The sequence below is a fragment of the Microcebus murinus genome, chromosome 18, assembly GCF_040939455.1.
Source record: "Microcebus murinus isolate Inina chromosome 18, M.murinus_Inina_mat1.0, whole genome shotgun sequence".
NCBI classification, from domain to species: domain Eukaryota; kingdom Metazoa; phylum Chordata; class Mammalia; order Primates; family Cheirogaleidae; genus Microcebus; species Microcebus murinus.
In genome coordinates, this window is record NC_134121.1 from 49,061,533 (window position 1) to 49,078,826 (window position 17,294).

The 17,294-nt window shown below is 47.3% G+C and overlaps 1 protein-coding gene across 2 annotated transcripts in view; it reads right to left on the minus strand.

Moving 5' to 3' along the window:
• The window catches only part of ERN1 (endoplasmic reticulum to nucleus signaling 1), an 80,808-nt gene that overhangs the window by 17,989 nt on the left and 45,525 nt on the right, over positions 1-17,294 (minus strand). For both annotated transcript variants that reach the window (XM_012747464.3, XM_075994680.1), the window contains 8 exons: positions 16,405-16,438; positions 14,766-14,838; positions 11,084-11,156; positions 8,765-8,887; positions 5,234-5,335; positions 4,054-4,315; positions 2,458-2,536; positions 903-1,068 (listed from right to left, as the gene is read on the minus strand). In XM_012747464.3, the coding sequence (XP_012602918.2) occupies positions 903-1,068; positions 2,458-2,536; positions 4,054-4,315; positions 5,234-5,335; positions 8,765-8,887; positions 11,084-11,156; positions 14,766-14,838; positions 16,405-16,438 (912 nt within the window). The remainder of the gene's footprint in view (positions 1-902; positions 1,069-2,457; positions 2,537-4,053; positions 4,316-5,233; positions 5,336-8,764; positions 8,888-11,083; positions 11,157-14,765; positions 14,839-16,404; positions 16,439-17,294) is intronic.

The following is a 17,294-nucleotide window of genomic DNA, read 5'->3' on the forward strand; positions in this document are numbered from 1 at the left end:
CGACAGTGAGCGAGGGGGAAGGGGACCTCCCTGCACCACACCTGGGACAGCGGCGCCCAGACCCTCCAGCCTCCAGCCCGTCACTCCTCTCGGCCCCTCCTGGTCTTCAACCCTCTCCTCCCCCAAGCGACAAACCCCAGGTGAATGCTGCCACGGGCACAGCCTCAGTTTCCTCAACTATAAAGTGGAAACAGCAAGGGTACCGACCCACGCAGAGTCGCTGTGAGGAATCAGGAAGTGTATTCTAAAGTGCTTAGTCCATGACGCCTGGCGCACAACAGACATTCAATGTTAGATGATGACACGAAGTCTACACCATTTTGAACTTGAGTTTTGGAACATTAGTAGACAATTCTTTTTTTTTTTTTTTTTTTTTTTGAGACAGAGTCTTACTTTGTTGCCCAGGTTAGAGTGAGTGCCGTGGCGTCAGCCTAGCTCACAGCAACCTCAAACTCCTGGGCTCAGGCAATCCTCCTGCCTCAGCCTCCCGAGTAGCTGGGACTACAGGCATGCACCACCATGCCCAGCTAATTTTTTCTATATATATTAGTTGGCCAATTAATTTCTTTCTATTTATACTAGAGACGGGGTCTCGCTCGTGCTCAGGCTGGTTTCAAACTCCTGAACTCAAATGATCCGCCTGCCCTGGCCTCCCAGAGTGCTAGGATTACAGGCGTGAGCCACCACGCCCGGCCTAGTTAGACAATTCTTGAAAACTGACTTGTAACACAGCTACCCCACTTTCCTTGGGGATAGTGGTGTTCCAAGGTTTACAGGACCAGCCTGGGAATGCGCGAACACAGGAGTGCTCAGAGCAGAGGGCGGCTGCAAAGCACAAGGCAGCCTCTGCCCAGCAGGAGGCAGTATGCTGTCACCCTAGCTGCCCTCAGACACCAGCTTACCTATCAGAAGCCAGTAATTCCTCAAGTAGTTGAGCTTGTTCTTGCTTTTGAGTCCAGGGTCGAACTTGAGGTCCGTGCTGGGCGTGATCACGCACTCCCCTTTGTCCCCGATGGTGACGCCATCCGTCTGGGGGCCTTCCAGCAAAGGCAGGGTGCTGCCGCGGGGCTGTGGGGAGGGATGCAGTGAGGCCTGGGGCCCTCGAGGGAGAGTGGGTCCCGCAACGCCCCTTCCCAGCAACTGGCCTGAGCCCCAGGGGAACTGCCATGCCTGAAGGTGAGTGACTTCCAGTGTGGGGCTGGTCCCGGACACGCCAGACACACAGGCCCTAAGACTGGGCAAGAGAAGCTCCCCCCGAGGATGTGACATGCTGTGCTGACGTCTTTAATGTGGCCATCTTTTTAGATCCTTACATCTGGGTACTGGGGAACAGGAAGGGTGTGTGTATAGAACTCCAAGAAGCTACTAGGAGAGGCAGACGTAAGTGAGGGAGAATGGGTGGGTACTGACTAGTCACAATCAAGGCAATGAGCCAGGGGGAGCGAACTCCAGCCGTACGCCCGGTGCTGGCTCAGGCGCTGTAGGAGCTGTCACAGGGACGGGCACTGGCTGCTCAAAGGAGCAGCTGACCGGCTCACTGGAAAGACAGAGACCAACCTAACCTAACAGCCCAAACACTGCAACGATCAGAAGGAGCAGCCAGGAACACACTGCCTTGGACACTCAAAACTTGAGGCGGGCTGGTGAGGTCCAAGGAGGCGTGGCTAGGCGGTAAGAGGACAGAAAGGATTTGAGCTGGGAAAAGGAAGAAGGGGGCATCAGAACGGTGAGGAACAGCCTGAACACAAGCGCAGAAAAGAGATAAACAGGGAGCTTTGGGAGTACGGGAAACGCCGCCCTTGGCTGGACCATGCGACTCCCGCAGAGACGCTGACCGTGGGCACCGTGGGGCTGGGAACACCGGCCTGGGGACTTCAGGTGTGACCACAAAAGCAGAGGGGCCACCAGGTCTTCCTGGGCTTTAGCAAGCTGCTTTGGCATGTATCTCTTCAAAGCATAATGTGGCACGTGCAGAAACTGTTTTGAGGATTTAAGGTCTGTGTTTTCCATTCTTTTTTTTTTTTTTTTTGAGACAGAGTCTCACTTTGTTGCCCAGGCTAGAGTGAGTGCCGTGGCGTCAGCCTGGCTCACAGCAACCTCAAACTCCTGGGCTCAGCGATCCTACTGCCTCAGCCTCCCGAGTAGCTGGGACTACAGGCATGCGCCACCATGCCCGGCTAATGTTTTGTATATATATATATATTTTAGTTGGTCAATTAATTTCTTTCTATTTTTGGTAGAGACGGGGTCTCGCTCAGGCTGGTTTCGAACTCCTGACCTTGAGCGATCCGCCCGCCTCAGCCTCCCAAAGTGCTAGGATTACAGGCGTGAGCCACCGCGCCCAGCTGTGTTTTCCATTCTTAACCAATAGGATGCTCACATATAACTCAAAATCATTCCTTGCTTAAATGGAAGAGAAGAGGTGAGGCAGCTTTGAGCCCCCCATAGCAGACTTACCACCACGGCAACTCCCTCGTGTACCATGGAGGGGGAGGCATAGAGGCTGGTAGAGTATTTGCCGACGTACAGCGTGGGCCTAGGAGAAAAACATACACGTGCATTCCAAAGTCATTTAGTTTCCAGATCCCACAGAAGGGGGTTTTAGAGAGCCCCAAATACCACCCATGGGAACAGCCACATTAGCCTCTGGGCACAGGGGAAGGCAGGAGGGGTATGAAGGCCGGGGCACTGCCCTGGGAACAGGGCCACAGGACTTTAAGCCCCAGTTGTCACTCACCGCCTCCAGAAATACGGACAAGCCACCTAGCGGCAAGCCTCGGTTTCCTTATCGGCAAAATGGCAGGGCTGAGCTAGCCCATGCTGTCACAGCCTGCAGAAGGGACCGTGCCTGATGACTATCCAGGGAGCCGAATACTTAGCAACCACCGCCAAGGCCTCTCAGACCCTGCCCAGCACCCTGACACGCAGCTACCGCCACGTCTGCCTTGTGCTTTCTAACGATTCTAGAGGGTCTACGGAGGCCTGAGAAACAGTCAGCTGCCTACAGCAAAGGGATGCATAAGAAATTCCAAACTGGGTGAGAGTGCCTGTCCCCCAGCTGAGTGGTCTGTCCCTGTGTGAGGCATTGAGGAGGGGACAGAAAACAGTGAGAGCCATACCTCCAGCCCCTTCTGGTCACTGACAACAGCTTGCTAAGATGGGTCAACCACAAAATTATCTAAGCCTCCCTCAACAAATGCCTTACACTGGAATGGGGTTTTAGATGATACTTTCATGCACATCATCTTATCTGATCTTCCCCACAACTCTGTGAAGTAGGAGACCAGGGCTCGGCAAGGTTAAGTGTCTTAGTGACAGGCCATGAACAAGTAGGGATGGAGAACACAAGCCTGCTGAGTCTTGGACACATATACTACAACACTTTTCTGATTTTTAAAATGAATATAACTTATTATAAAAATTTTAAAAACATAGAAGTTTAAAAAAGCTACCACTAGCCAGGCGTGGTGGCTCACGCCTGTAATCACAGCACTCTGAGAGGCTGAAGTGAGAGGACTGCTTGAGGTCAGGAGTTTGAGACCAGCGTGAGCAAGAACAAGAGCAAGACTAGTTTCTACCAAAAATAGAAAAAATTAGCCAGGCGTGGTAGTGTGCACCTGTAACCCCAGCTACTTGGGAGGCTGAGGCAAGAGGATCAGTTGAGCCCAGGAGTTGGAGGTGGAGTTGGAGGTTGCAGTGAGCTATGATGATGCCACTGTACTCTATTTGGGGTGACAGAGTGAGACTCCATCTCCAAAAAAAAAGGGCTACCACCTGAGATATATACAAATTGTGCTGTAATAATACCAGCAATCTCTTTCCTATCCCCAATCATAGTTTTTATCACTATTCTAGAACTCTGAAGCACCAGGGAATGTGCCCAGTTCTCATGTTCAGAGGCTCCAGATGGGCCAGTCTCGACTTCTGACGCTCCCCGTGGCATCAGAGATGTGTGTGCCAGCCCGGCCTCCAGCGGAGGGCGTGCCGCGCTGCAGCAGCCCCAGAACACCAGGCTCACGGCTTCCCTCTCCGGCCCCGCCGGCCCCGACTCACGTCAGCTTGCTCTTGGCCTCCGTCTCCTTGGGGAATGGGTACTTCCACTTGGTGATGCGCCCCACCTCCCCCGACATGAAGGTCAGGTAGCGCAGGGTCTCCACGGCGACATTGATGTGCATCACCTTCCGCAGACCCTCCCGCTGCCAGACATAGAAGGCCACCACGGGGGAGGCGTAGTTTTGGATCCACAGGACGTCCCCAGATTCACTGTCCACGGTTACCACCAGCCCGTCGCCATTGGACACAAAGTGGGACATCTCTGCACAGATCAAACAAACAGGGCGTGTTGAGTCTCACCCCATCTCGCAGCCACATCCTCTACTCTCCTGGCAAGCTGCAGGCACTCAGCTAGAGGAAGCGCGACTTCTGGAGCACTCTCAGGTCTCCTCTGAGCAATTTCACTTGTTTCCAGTGAACTCGCTCAGGCTCTACAGGGTCAGGACATCGAGAGCTGCCGGGCTTCTAAATGCAAGACAGGATCACTCTCCCAAAGGCAGCTGATTTGGTGATGTTCTTTACCAATTCTAGTCGATCAATAAGGACAATATTGAGCAGAAAGGAGCCAACAGAGATGCCTATTAATCTGGCATTTCACAGCAATCATTTAAAAATTCGTCCATCAAGCTGAAAGTCAGACCTGAACCACTGACACTGTGCGCATCGGACTCACAAAGGAGTCCTCAGGGACAAACAGAAATATTCTGGATGCCACAACCGGAAAGGCAAAGTCAAACTTGCAGATATCGATGTTAGGATGGCAAAATTGGTTTTTAGTTTTCATTTGAGCCAGGGGGATTTTAACTGGAGAAATAACCAGGGGATGAGCCACATTTGGAAAGTGGCCTTCCTGATGGGGCTGTTAATGTCACTTGCTGATTCTCAGTTCCACTTTCCATAGGCCTGTAGTAAATTCCTTCCGTGGCTCAGAGGGCCTCAACACGGGGCGCCCTCCCTCCCCTCTGCCTAAACCCCCCACATTCCACTCGGGTTTCTGTCCAGACTTCTCCCCCAGGGCCCTGCCCCGTTGACTGTGGGAAGTATCTGCCACGAGCCATGGGAAGTGCAGAGCTTGGTGACGGAGAGTGTTAAAAAGAAAGCCCTACTTCCTGGAGCCAGTGTTTCCACACAGGTCAAAGGTCCCAGCCCAGCCTTGTGAAGCCCAGGCAGGAACACTTACTATAGTCCAAGTCGTCCTCGGGCAGTGAGGCCGCATAGTCAAAGTAGGTGGCGTTCCACCTGAGCTCACGGGTCTTGGTGTCGTACATGGTGATGGTGTATTCTAGAGAACACAGATCAGCCAGTTATGATGGAGGGGCCACGGCACCGACTAGGGTGTGGACCTTATCTAATTACAACAAACACATCCTCCCTAAATTGCACGTCAAAAAGTCCAGACTACCCATTTGGAACAAAAAAGGCAACGTGGAGGAAAACTGCAGTCCCAGACACATGAATGAACACGGCTGACAGCATGTGGAGCAGGGACCAGCCACTCTCACCGTACCCTTGACTCATGGCTCACAGAACTGTGAGCAGTAGAATGGTTGTTCTTGTTGGCCATTAATCTTTGGGGTGGTTTATTACATAGCAGATCACCAATATTAGAAATCCATACCTATAAGTGGGATGGCACCATTATTAAAACCTAAAATATATGGCATTGATTTGGGGACCGGCTGGCAGACAGAGACTGGAAGGTCAACAAGACAGCTGTTAGCAGAAACTTGGAAGTGGAAAGGGGTAAGCCAGCCTGTGAGCCTGTGTAGGGTGGCACAATTAGTACGACTACTGCTTTCCATAATTTGGTAGAGAGAAAAAGTACCTAATGAACTTGGGGATCTCGTAAGGAAATTTCCAGCCAGAAGGCAGAAAATGCTGAGCAGTTTCTCTTAACTGTGTGTGATACACTATAAGACAAATGAGCCGAAGAAGAAACTACTCAGTTTCAAGCAGAATACAGGGGGAAACAGACAGGGTCCAGGACTGATTCTCCAGCTGGACAAGACTGTCAAGTAACACATGGCCTTAGGTCAAAGATCAAATCCAGGGCACAGCCAGCCAAAAAAATGGCCTCGGGGTCGAGATCAAATCAAGGGTGAGGCTGTAAGACCCTTCTCTGAGAGCTCAGGAAGATTTTGGGTGGCATTTCATAAGCCCTCTGCTTGCTCAGAGCGGTTCTAAGAACCGTAAGCATGTTGTCCTATAGCACTCTCACATTCCAAAGTAGAGAAACTTGCAGGTATGGCTTTTATCTAATGCAGCGCACTACAATTTGACACATGGGAAGTTCACAAAGTTTTTAAAGGAGTAATATCAGAATGGACTAAAAGGATCAGAGAGAGTCAAAATGAAAAACATGGCTTTCAGGTCCCCAATTTTCAATGGACAAGGAACAGACCGAGAAAGCTACAAAAATAGCCATTTCTTATGGCAAAGAAAGGACCTCTCAGAGGGCAGAACCCAGAGCCATTGAGAACAATGTATTAGGGAACCAATCGCAGAGAACAAAAACTGGGTCCTAATGAAGGAACATTCTCCTTCCCCGGAGCAGAAGAATGTGCCTGGCTGAATTACTGAAGACCAGTGCCTGTGGCAGGCCCCTCTTTCCTTCCCTTTTTGAATGGGGATGTTACTGCAGCTGCCCGGCCTCTGCCTCAACACTGTATGCTGGGCTGGGGGAGGGGTAGGTGGGGGAGAGAGAGAACTGTTTAATTCACAAGTCTCCAGATCAAAGCAGCTGCACTCAAGGAGCCTCATCTGCCTCCAAACCGGATACAGGTCCCAAGATGCTGGACTTTGAGACTGACGCTGTGATTGGACTTCGGGAGTCCTGGGAGGAGCTGAGTACATTCTGAAAGTGGGAAGTCTGTAAACTGCTGCGGCCAGAGGGAGGACGTCTGAAAGGATCAGGGCCAACAACTCTTCCCACCCCTGTAGTATGCATATCCTCCCCTTCCTATCAAGATTCCTCCACCCTGATTCTGCACTGACCTTGTGACTTACTTTGACCAAAAGACTGCAATGAAAGTAAGGTTCTGGAACTTCTGAGCCCAGGCCTTTTAAGACATTGTAACATCCACTTTTACCCAAGAGGGAGCCCAGCGGCCAAGTCAAGAAGCCCAGGCTATCTGTGTGGAGTAAGGTCGCATGGAGGTGAACTGGGGTCCCAGACGCGAGTGAGCCCGGCCAACAGCACGTAGAATAGAGACAACGCGTCCTCACTGAGCTCTTCCCCAACTCCTTACCCACAGAATCATGAACAACAAAACGGTGGCTGTGTTAAGGCACTAAGTTCGGGTGGTTTGTTATGCAGCAACGGGTAACGGAAACGATGGATTTACACACCTATGCACACACATTCCGCCTAATGCCAGGGCATATCCCAACAACCCTCAAAAACCTCAATCCTGAGAACCATATGATTTTTATACCTGGGTGAAGCCAGAATCATTGTAAGGTTTTACTTGATAGAAAAGGTAAACAAACAAATCCTAAGCCGGCACTAGAGTTGGAAGCTGGAATACTTGAGTTTTAACAGGGGGAGGACGGAGAATCCTGCAGGCTAGGACCTTCCTCTCAGTTCCAGAGGAGCCCAGCCAGCTTCGACAGGCCCAAGATTAGTCTTAGTTAGAAAGGCTTAGTTATTGCAGCCTCTATCCACAGCTAGTTTTCCCAGCACTTGAAGGAAGGTTCTGTCTCTTTTTTCAAAGCCTTGGCTATGTGAATGTTTAGATCTAAATTTAGTGCTCAACTGTACTGAATGCATCCTAGGATTCTATTATAATTTTTTTCCTTCTAAATGTTTTCTTGTTTCTTTTTTTAGCTTTGACTATTGTTCAACCATTTTCACAGTATCCCTGATATATGCGAGGTGCTGCACATATAAAAGTGAGTAAGGCAGACAGATCCCTGCAGTAACGGGGCTCACCCACGAGCCCACGCAGGACTCTGGGCACTGCTATGTGCCTGGCGATAAGGCCAGTGTGGAGATAAAGCAGGTGAGCAAGACAGAGTCTTGTCCTTGGGGAACTGATATTCTAGTGGGGGAGGCAGAAAATAAAAATTTATAGATGTGTAGTGACTAGTGTTAAGACAAAAAGGCTGCTGAAAGAGGAGATAGAAAATGGCACGGTGAAGAGGGTGCTAGTCACGCTTATAAAGGGACAATGATGTGCAGAGAGATGTTGGCTACAACAGGCCTGTAACCTGTGACAAGCCTGCAAAGTGCTGTGAGCACACCCAGATCAGGAGAATCGAGTGACCCCAGGCAGGGCAGGAGCTGCGGGGCGAGAGGTTTCACAAAGAAGGTGACTTCTGAGCAGAGTTGTGCAAGAAGAGAGGACATTTGCCAGACAGACAAAAACAGGCATACCTGGTTGAAACGGACATACCCCTACACGTCTTTAAAAATAGCACTGCTATTCTGGGAACTGCAGGTAATTCGTCCTGATTGGGAAACATTTAGGTGAGGAAATGCAGGGAGAGATGAGGCGAGAGGGGTGGCAGCTGCGTCACAGAGGTGTGGTGGGTCATGGTGCAGTTTGGACTGTACCCCTTGAGCTATGGCAGGCCACTGAACAGTCTTATAAAGGGGAATGATGCCATCAGACCTGTGTCTACAGAAGGCAGCTCTGGGCACCTTCTAGACAAGGCTGGGAGGCAGAGATCAGTGGAAGCAGGTTGTGCAAGACAAAGGTTCACTTCTTACCTGTTCGCCCAAGATACAGAAGAGAGGTCGATGGGCAGAGACTGTCTGCAAAGGCCGATGACAAAGTCTGCTGCTTCTCCCCCGTCAGAAGGTCAATAACATACCAAATGTCCTGCTTTTTACCTGAAAGGTCACAAGGACACACTGTTGTTTACACCAGTCCTATGTGGAAAAAAATATCACTGCCAAACTAGCAGCCTAAGATGTTCTCTGGGCTGAGAGGCCCAAAATTCTTAGGATGTCAAAGACATTTCTATGATGATCTGAAGGTGGCAATGTAAATGGTGATATAGAGATAATATTAATAAAATTAATTAAATTTTTAAATAAATTTTTTAAATAAATTAAAATTAATAAAATAATATTAATAAAACTTCTTAAGCCACTGGGTCTTATAATGATTTAATAACCTAATCATGGTATAAAAATTTCTCCAAACCTAACAACATAATTATGATAAGAAAAAAATTTCTCCAGAATTTCAAGTTAGATTTTATTGCTTTGATTAGTGGCATTAAATATGAAAAGTCTTGCCCATAAAAGACAATCTTGTTGGCATAGACTAAGATCTACATAACTACAGCAATGTACCCAGGGTTCATCTCCCTAGTAACCATCATTTATATTTCTGAACATACTAATTAGCCCATATGTGAGAAGGATCTGCAGCTCCTGTTTAGAACTGTCACTAGCTGGTACCTATAACTGCTCAGTGGAGTTGGCTGTAACCTGATGCTAGCGAGGCCAAAGTTATCGCAGCCTCTATCCACAGCTAGCCCTGGCTACAGGTCATACCCTCACCTCGGTCCGCTGATTAAACAATACGAACAGGCAGACAACACAGCAAACACCACTACTAGGAAAACCCAAAGCATATGTACCTGTGGCACGCACACCAGAGCGTCCTGGTCATGGTGAGCCAGTAGCATGGCCCTCCAAGGTCAACACAGTCACTGTGATGTGTTTATTTCTGTTTTGTAAGGCATGATCTCAGGTCATGTGTATCTTCCTAGCTTACTGGAAAAGTTTCCTATTTCTGGGAACTCTTGGAAACAGAATATTGAAATGCTGGGGAATGTCACAGGGCATTAGAATGTGCTAAAGCTACACTTAGTCTAAGAGATGTAACATACATGCTTGTTCCACGTGTGTGCAACTTATCCACGGATAACAACCCTCTGATCTCAGTGAAAACATCTTATTGTGAAAAAGATCCGGAGATAGAGTGAAAAGGTCACTGAGCAGCTATGACCATGAACCCTTCCCATACGGCTCATACATCTGGCTACCTCAAGACCATTCCAGTTTGCATAACCAGCTACTACTTTAAGGGATGGACTGGCCAACCACCACACTCTTAAACATGCTTAATGACCTCACTTAAGAGGGCACCATGCAAAGGTGATGGAAACACAATATCCTAAGTAGACCGTAAATGATGAATCGCTGGCAAAAGCTGAAAGACCAGAGAGGAAGCAAAGGCAAGGATGGTCAGATGGGCCCCAAGGCACGGCCCAGAGGAGAGAGAAAGCCTGTGCCGATCACCTCCTCCACATCCTTAGGCTGGGGTTCCTCATTGTGAAGGTGTGGGAGCAAGACTGTCCCAACTTAAAGTCGGGCCTGCACCTGAGACCAAAAACATACACAAAGCTCCCGGGACATGAATAGGCAATAAGCAAGCACTTTCAGTTCCTCAAAAAGAAAGCTGCTGTATAAATACAGGCTATTATTACTGCTATGATTTCAAGATTAAATACAGCTCTCCTTTGTGTTACAAATGCATTTTTATTGACATTTTGGCAGCAACGCGGTAAAAGAAAAGCAGGTGATCTGATGCTTTGAAAGCTGTGACCTCACAGGTATGAAGGTTTATCTAGGCAGGCTGTTAAGTGCTGTTTCTATCAAATATTCTGATAGCAGGAAATACTAAGAAAGCCCTATAATTAATAGGCAGAGCCTGGCTTCCCTTTCTTGGCTCAGACTACTGTATTCACTTTAAATTTCATCCAATTGCCACTGGGTATTTTGCAATCTTGAAATCGCAGGAGTAGGTCAACACAGTAGCTAGAGGCTTGTTAAATAAGTAACCATATTAATGATGTCAATTCTTCTCCCAAGTGAGGGGAGCCCTTTCTTAATTAGTCAGCTGATCCTAGCAAGACCTGCACCTGAAGCACAATCGAGGCAAGGGTGGCCTCTCCAGAAGGGCTGGCAAGGGGGTGGCTGTGCCCCTCTCTCTCTCCACAAGCCACTTTCTCAGATTGCAGGACTCACTGTCACAGAGGTACGAGTTCCAGTGTGGAAAACAGGACCGCTTACCCATGTAGAGAATTCCATCTGTACTTCGGCATGGGGATGCCTGCACCAACTCTGGGATGGTAAATGGAAGTTTCTTTAAAATAAAAGAAGAAAGAAAGAAAAAAATAAGTTAACCGAGTCTTGTGCAATTACTACAATTTTACTGGGCAGTCTGCTTCTGTTACCCAATTCTGCTAAAAGGAGAAGCACTTGGCAGACGGGAGATTTCCAGATTGGAAAGCAAGGAGAATAGGCGCCTATGCTCCCAGACCCTCTGCCCACCAGCCCCGGGGCTCCCAGGTCCCTGAGCTCTGTAAACACCAACTCCTTTGTTGGACACCACACGAGGAGGTGGCACAAGGGCTCCTGTCCAGACCACTTCCCAGGGGTGACATCAACCTCTTCTCAAAAGACTTACACAAATATGGAGAGCTACACGTCCTGTGAAATTCTAAAGGTGGGAGGAAAAGATTCTCCTGTCTTGGAAAACTGACCCAGAGCTGTCCAGGCTGGATAGAATGACACGCTTTTCAGAGTGGGAGGGAGCCGTGAGACCAGTGCTGCAGACATGCAGCCTCGTGTCACGGGTCACCGTCATGGCACGGGCAACACAAGAGTTTGAGGTGGAGAAGAAAGTCTGATGTGATGTTTTCTTCAGTAAATAGTTCTCTATTGAAAACCAGAATAATGGAGCCTCTTGGTTTTAAAAAGGAAGTTATGGTGGGTGCCAGGAAAAGAAACTCAAAGAAATCCAAACGTTTCAACTGCATTTCATCATAAAACTGATTCTTCCGAGTTTACAGCTGACATCTGACTAGTTCTTCTGGTTAATGTTCGTTTCAGTATACTTATTTTTGGAACACTCTGTGTTCTTGAAACTGTTCTACAGATACCTGCTTTTACAGAATCTGCAGGTTCCACTGCACTGTCACCTTTTTCTTTAAGGAAGGAAATATTTCTCTCTAGCTTTAATAAACAGAACTTCAAATACTAATCAATAATCGGGATTTTCCTGTCATCCAAACATTCAAACTAAGCCTTAGAAGAGGAAAAGTGCCGCAGAGAGGCTGTCATGATTGGGTTTGTGCCAGATATTTCTGAGAATCAGAAAGTCGGTGCAAGTCTCCCGGTCTGGAGTCCTGTGGTCTCTGCTGGGCATAGCCACTGGTCTCTGGATTCAAGGCCCGAGGTGGAAACACATTGGTCCTAGAGCTGCTAAACCACAACAGAGGAAGAAACACAAGGTGGTGGTGAGCAGCAGCCTCTGGAAGACAGAGATCTGTGAGTGCCAACTCCAACACTGGAAGCGTCGGCCTTGGGCATGTTCCTTCCCCTCTCCAGGCTCAGTTTCCCCACCTCTAAAATGGGGATACCCCCCTCCATGGAGCTGCTGCAAGGATCAAATGAGATAACTTGCACAAATCACTCAACACGGTTTCTGGCAGACAACTGCTTAAGAAATGGGGGCTGCGGTAATGTGGAGAGAAAGCAGTGGAGAGAAATGCTGAAAGTGGGGTACACACAGCTCTACCCAGGCTTGTCCTTCTCCCAGCTCGTTCAGTCACAGGTATTCATAAAATAATTTAAAAATAGCCAAATTAGAGCCCACAACCTACTTAGTCTAGACCAGTGGTTCTCATCCTTGGCTGCACATCTGAATGCTTGGAGGCTTTTTAAACTTTCTACCGAAGCACAACATACAAACAGAAAAGCACTCAGAATCATAGCGCCCAGTTAATTCCCACGAAGGGAATGTACCCATGTGACCACCACCCGGATAAAGAAACAACATTTCTAGTGCTCTGGTAGGCCCCTTCTCACTCGCTTTTCTAGCCATAACTCTCCGGGGTAACTATTATCCCAACTTCAAAAGAGCATAGACTAGTTTTTCCTGTTTTTGAGCTTTATATAAATGAATCATTTGGAGTGAACCCTTTTTTGTTGTCGCATTTTGCTCAACATTATGTTTGTAAGAGTCATTCACGTTGCTGTGTATAGTCATAGACTGTTAGTTTTCATTGCTGTAGAGTATTCCACTGCACGACTAGTCCGTAATTTATTTGTCCATTCTACTGTTGATGCTATTTGGCTAGTTTCTACTTTTTTTGGTTACTATAAATGGTGCTGCAGGACATTTGGGCATACACCTTTTGGTGAACGTACACATGCATTTCTGTTGGGTCTGCAGCCTTGCAGTGCCTTCCTGGGTAACGAGGACTTTGGTACATGCTGTCACAGTTTTCCAAAGCAGTTACATCAACTTGGACTTCCACCAGCAGTGGGTGAGAGTTCTGGTTGCTCCACATCCCCAGCAAACATGTTTTCTTTTTCTATTTTTCTCATTTTGGCCATTCTGCAGAGTAGCATGATGGCATACTAGACAGTAATATAGCGTTGTAATTTTAATTTTCACTTCCCTAATAACTAATAAAGCTGAGCACCTTTTCATATTTATTGACCATTTGGATATCCTCTTCTGCTATTTTTCTATTGGGTTGTCTTTTCTTTTAATGATCCATAGGAGTTCTTTATATATTCTGAATCCTTTGTTGGATATGTGTACTGCAAATACTTTGTGGTCTCCTCTCCTAATGAAGGAAAGTTCTTAACTTTAATATAATCAATATATCAATTTTTTTTTTTTTTTTTGAGACAAGGTCTCACTTTGTTGCCCAGGCTAGAGTGAGTGCCGTGGCATCAGCCTAGCTCACAGCAACCTCAGATTCCTGGGATCAAGCAATCCTTCTGCCTCAGCCTCCCGAGTAGCTGGGACTACAGGCATGTGCCACCATGCCCGGCTAATTTTCTTTCTATATTTATTAGTTGGCCAATTAATTTCTTTCTATTTATAGTAGAGACAGGGTCTCGCTCTTGCTCAGGCTGGTTTTGAACTCCTGACCTCAAGCAAATCCGCCCGCCTCGGCCTCCCAGAGTGCTAGGATTACAGGCGTGAGCCACCACGCCCGGCCAATATGTCAATTTTTTTTAACTAAATTTATGATTAGTGTATTTTTTTCATATCCTACTCTAGATATGAAATCTTTACATACTCTAAGGTCATGAAGATGTTCTGCTTTTTTTCCTTAAAGCTTTGTTATTTTGCATTTCACACTGAGATACACAATCTATCTGAAAATGAACTGTGTGTCTACGGTGGGGAGTCAGAGTCAAGATTTTTTTATATGAGTATCCCAACTGACCTACACCACTTATGGAAAAGACCATCCTTCCCTCCTGCACGGCAATGTCACATTTGTCATAAATCAGGTGACCCTATGTGGGGGCCAAGGTTAAAAACCACTCGTCTAGGTTCTCAAACGGAGATGAGAGTGGAACATCACATGCCTCCCCTAAAGATGGGGGGTGGAGATAGAGACAGTGTTTCCAATACACCTCCCCTCCCAAATTGAGGGTGACCAGTTAGAACAAACCCTGTTACTAATGGGAGTGTCACAGCCTTCCATTGTGCTGGCAGGGCCACAAGAACCTGGAGTTTATATAATTGTTTCTGAACTCTAGATGCACATGTAAAATCTCAGTTAGGAAGCTCTGAAAAGATATTGATGTCCAGGCCCTGCTCTAGACTACTTGAATCAGAATCCCCAGTTTTTTTAAAGCTCCCAGCTGATCTGAACATGCAGACACAGTTAAGGACCACAAGTCAAGAACCCCTAGAATATACAAAGAAGCTAAATATACTTACTGTCAGACCTTCATTATTCTTGCCCCCGAGTGTGTACAGGCTGCCATCATTGGGATCTGGAAGGAAGGCGGGCCTAGCAATTAAACAGTAAGTGTCAATGACAAATTATAGCCCAGGACACAGAGCAAAACGTCAAAGCCATGCAAAGCCATAATGGGAAAATGGATAACAGGGATTGGGGGTGGTTTTGTGTGTGTGTGTCTGTGTGTGTCTGTGTGTATGCGTGTGTAAGACAATTGGCACTCACTACTCTCTCATTTCAGCCCCAGATAAATAAAATACCCCTATGGTGGTATATACTATACTTTAGTGGAGAAATTGTATAAAACTACAGAATAGTATCATAATTTGATCAAAACACTCTAGATAAAGGTAAAATAAGTGAAAAGGACCCAGAGCAAGTCTACTTTTTGATTTCCACATTAACTGTGACTAGAACTTCAATGATTAATATTTAACAGCATAAGCCTGAGCAACAATCTCTACAAAAAATAAAAAATTTAGGCTGGGCGTGGTGGCTCACGCCTGTAATCCTAGCACTCTGGGAGGCCGAGGCAGGCGGATTGCTCGAGGTCAGGAGTTTGAAACCAGCCTGAGCGAGACCCTGTCTCCACTAAAAATAGAAAGATATTAATCGACCAACTAAAAATATATATACAAAAAATTAGCCAGGCATGGTGGCACATGCTTGTAGTCCCAGCTACTGGGGAGGCTGAGGCAGTAGGATCGCTTGAGCCCAGGAGACTGAGGTTGCTATGAGCTAGGCTGACGCCACAGCACTCACTCTAGCCTGGGCAACAAAGTGAGACTCTGTCTCAAAAAAAAAAAAAAAAAAAAATTTAGCTGGGCATGGTGGCATGCACCCATAGTCCCAGCTACTCGGGAGGCTGAGGCAGGAGGATTGCTGAGCCCAGGAATTCAAGGCTACAGTGAGCTATGATTGTGCCACTGCACTCCAGCCTGGGATATAGTGTAAGACCCTGTCTAAAAAAATAAAATTTAGTAGCAATGGCAAGGTATATAAACAGGTAGAATAAATCTCTTTTTAGTCTTCAAGAGACATTTATTTTTTAACTGGAGGCAATAAACGTGGATTCTGACAGCTTGACATCAGAGAGACCCCACCAAGGAGACAGATCGAGGTCCCTACGTCAGCAGCAGCTGGCTGCAAGGCAGACGTGAGGGGATCTTCTGTAACATGAATCTGCTAAAGACTGAACTACCTCTATGGTCACTTGGAAACCCCTTGCTGAATCTTTCCCCTGCCTAGGATGCGCCTTCATGTGAGGCTCTTGCAGGTGCTGTCCAACATCTACTCCAACACACACTCTCTAGCAGCAGGAGCAGGTCACCTTCACCTTTTCTCTCCATAGTATGACACATCAAAGAGGGAGACGTCCTCTTCTAGTCCTCCTGAGGACTTTGGAAGTTTAAGTTCAAAACTCAAGTCTCATCTCAAGTCTTTTTAATGTCATTGCCTATTATGCACCCATCACAGCACCTGTAAGACTTCATATGTCTCTTTCTTGTTATACGTTAAACGTATGCACATATATGTACTCCCAGCAACTAGCCTCATAAATATTGCTTGAATAAGACTATGAATTAAGGGAAGTACTGAGCAAATTAGAAAACTTACTCTTCCACATGTGTTGGGACCTGCAGGACCGGATCTGTGCAAAAGAACAACAATGAAGGCATCGTTAGACCTTAAAACGTCAGGATTTCCAGAGGCTTCCCAGGACCAAGTCACAAGTCATACCAATAATGTAAATTGACCTCCATGGGATAATGTATGTGAAGGTACTTTAGAACACATACACACAAAGACACAAATGTAAGCTCTTAGGATTGTCACTGAGACTGGATACGGAACTGAGAGCAGAGGAGAACTGCTGTCAAGAAACTTGCATGGGCCGGGCGCGGTGGCTCACGCCTGTAATCCTAGGTCTCTGGGAGGCCGAGGCGGGAGGATTGCTCCAGGTCAGGAGTTCAAAACCAGCCTGAGCGAGACCCCGTCTCTACCAAAAATAGAAAGAAATTAATTGACCAACTAAAAATATATATACAAAAAATTAGCCGGGCATGGTGGTGCATGCCTGTAGTCCCAGCTACTCGGGAGGCTGAGGCAGAAGGATCGCTGAGCCCCGGAGACTGAGGTTGCTGTGAGCCAGGCTGACGCCATGGCACTCACTCTAGCCTGGGCAAGAAAGTGAGACTCTGTCTCAAAAAAAAAAAAAAAAAAGAAAAAAAAAAGAAACTTGCATGGGCCAGGCTCGGTGGCTCATGCCTGCAATCCTAGGTCTCTGGGAGGCCGATTGCTCCAGGTCAGGAGCTCGAAACCAGCCTGAGCAAGAGGGAGACCCTGTCTCTACTAAAAATAGAAAGAAATTAATTGGACAATTAAAAATATATAGAAAAAATTAGCAGGGCATGGTGGTACATTCCTGTAGTCCCAGCTACTTGGGAGGCTGAGGCAAAAGGATCACCTGAGCCCAGGAGTTTGAGGTTGCTGTGAAGCTAGGCTGA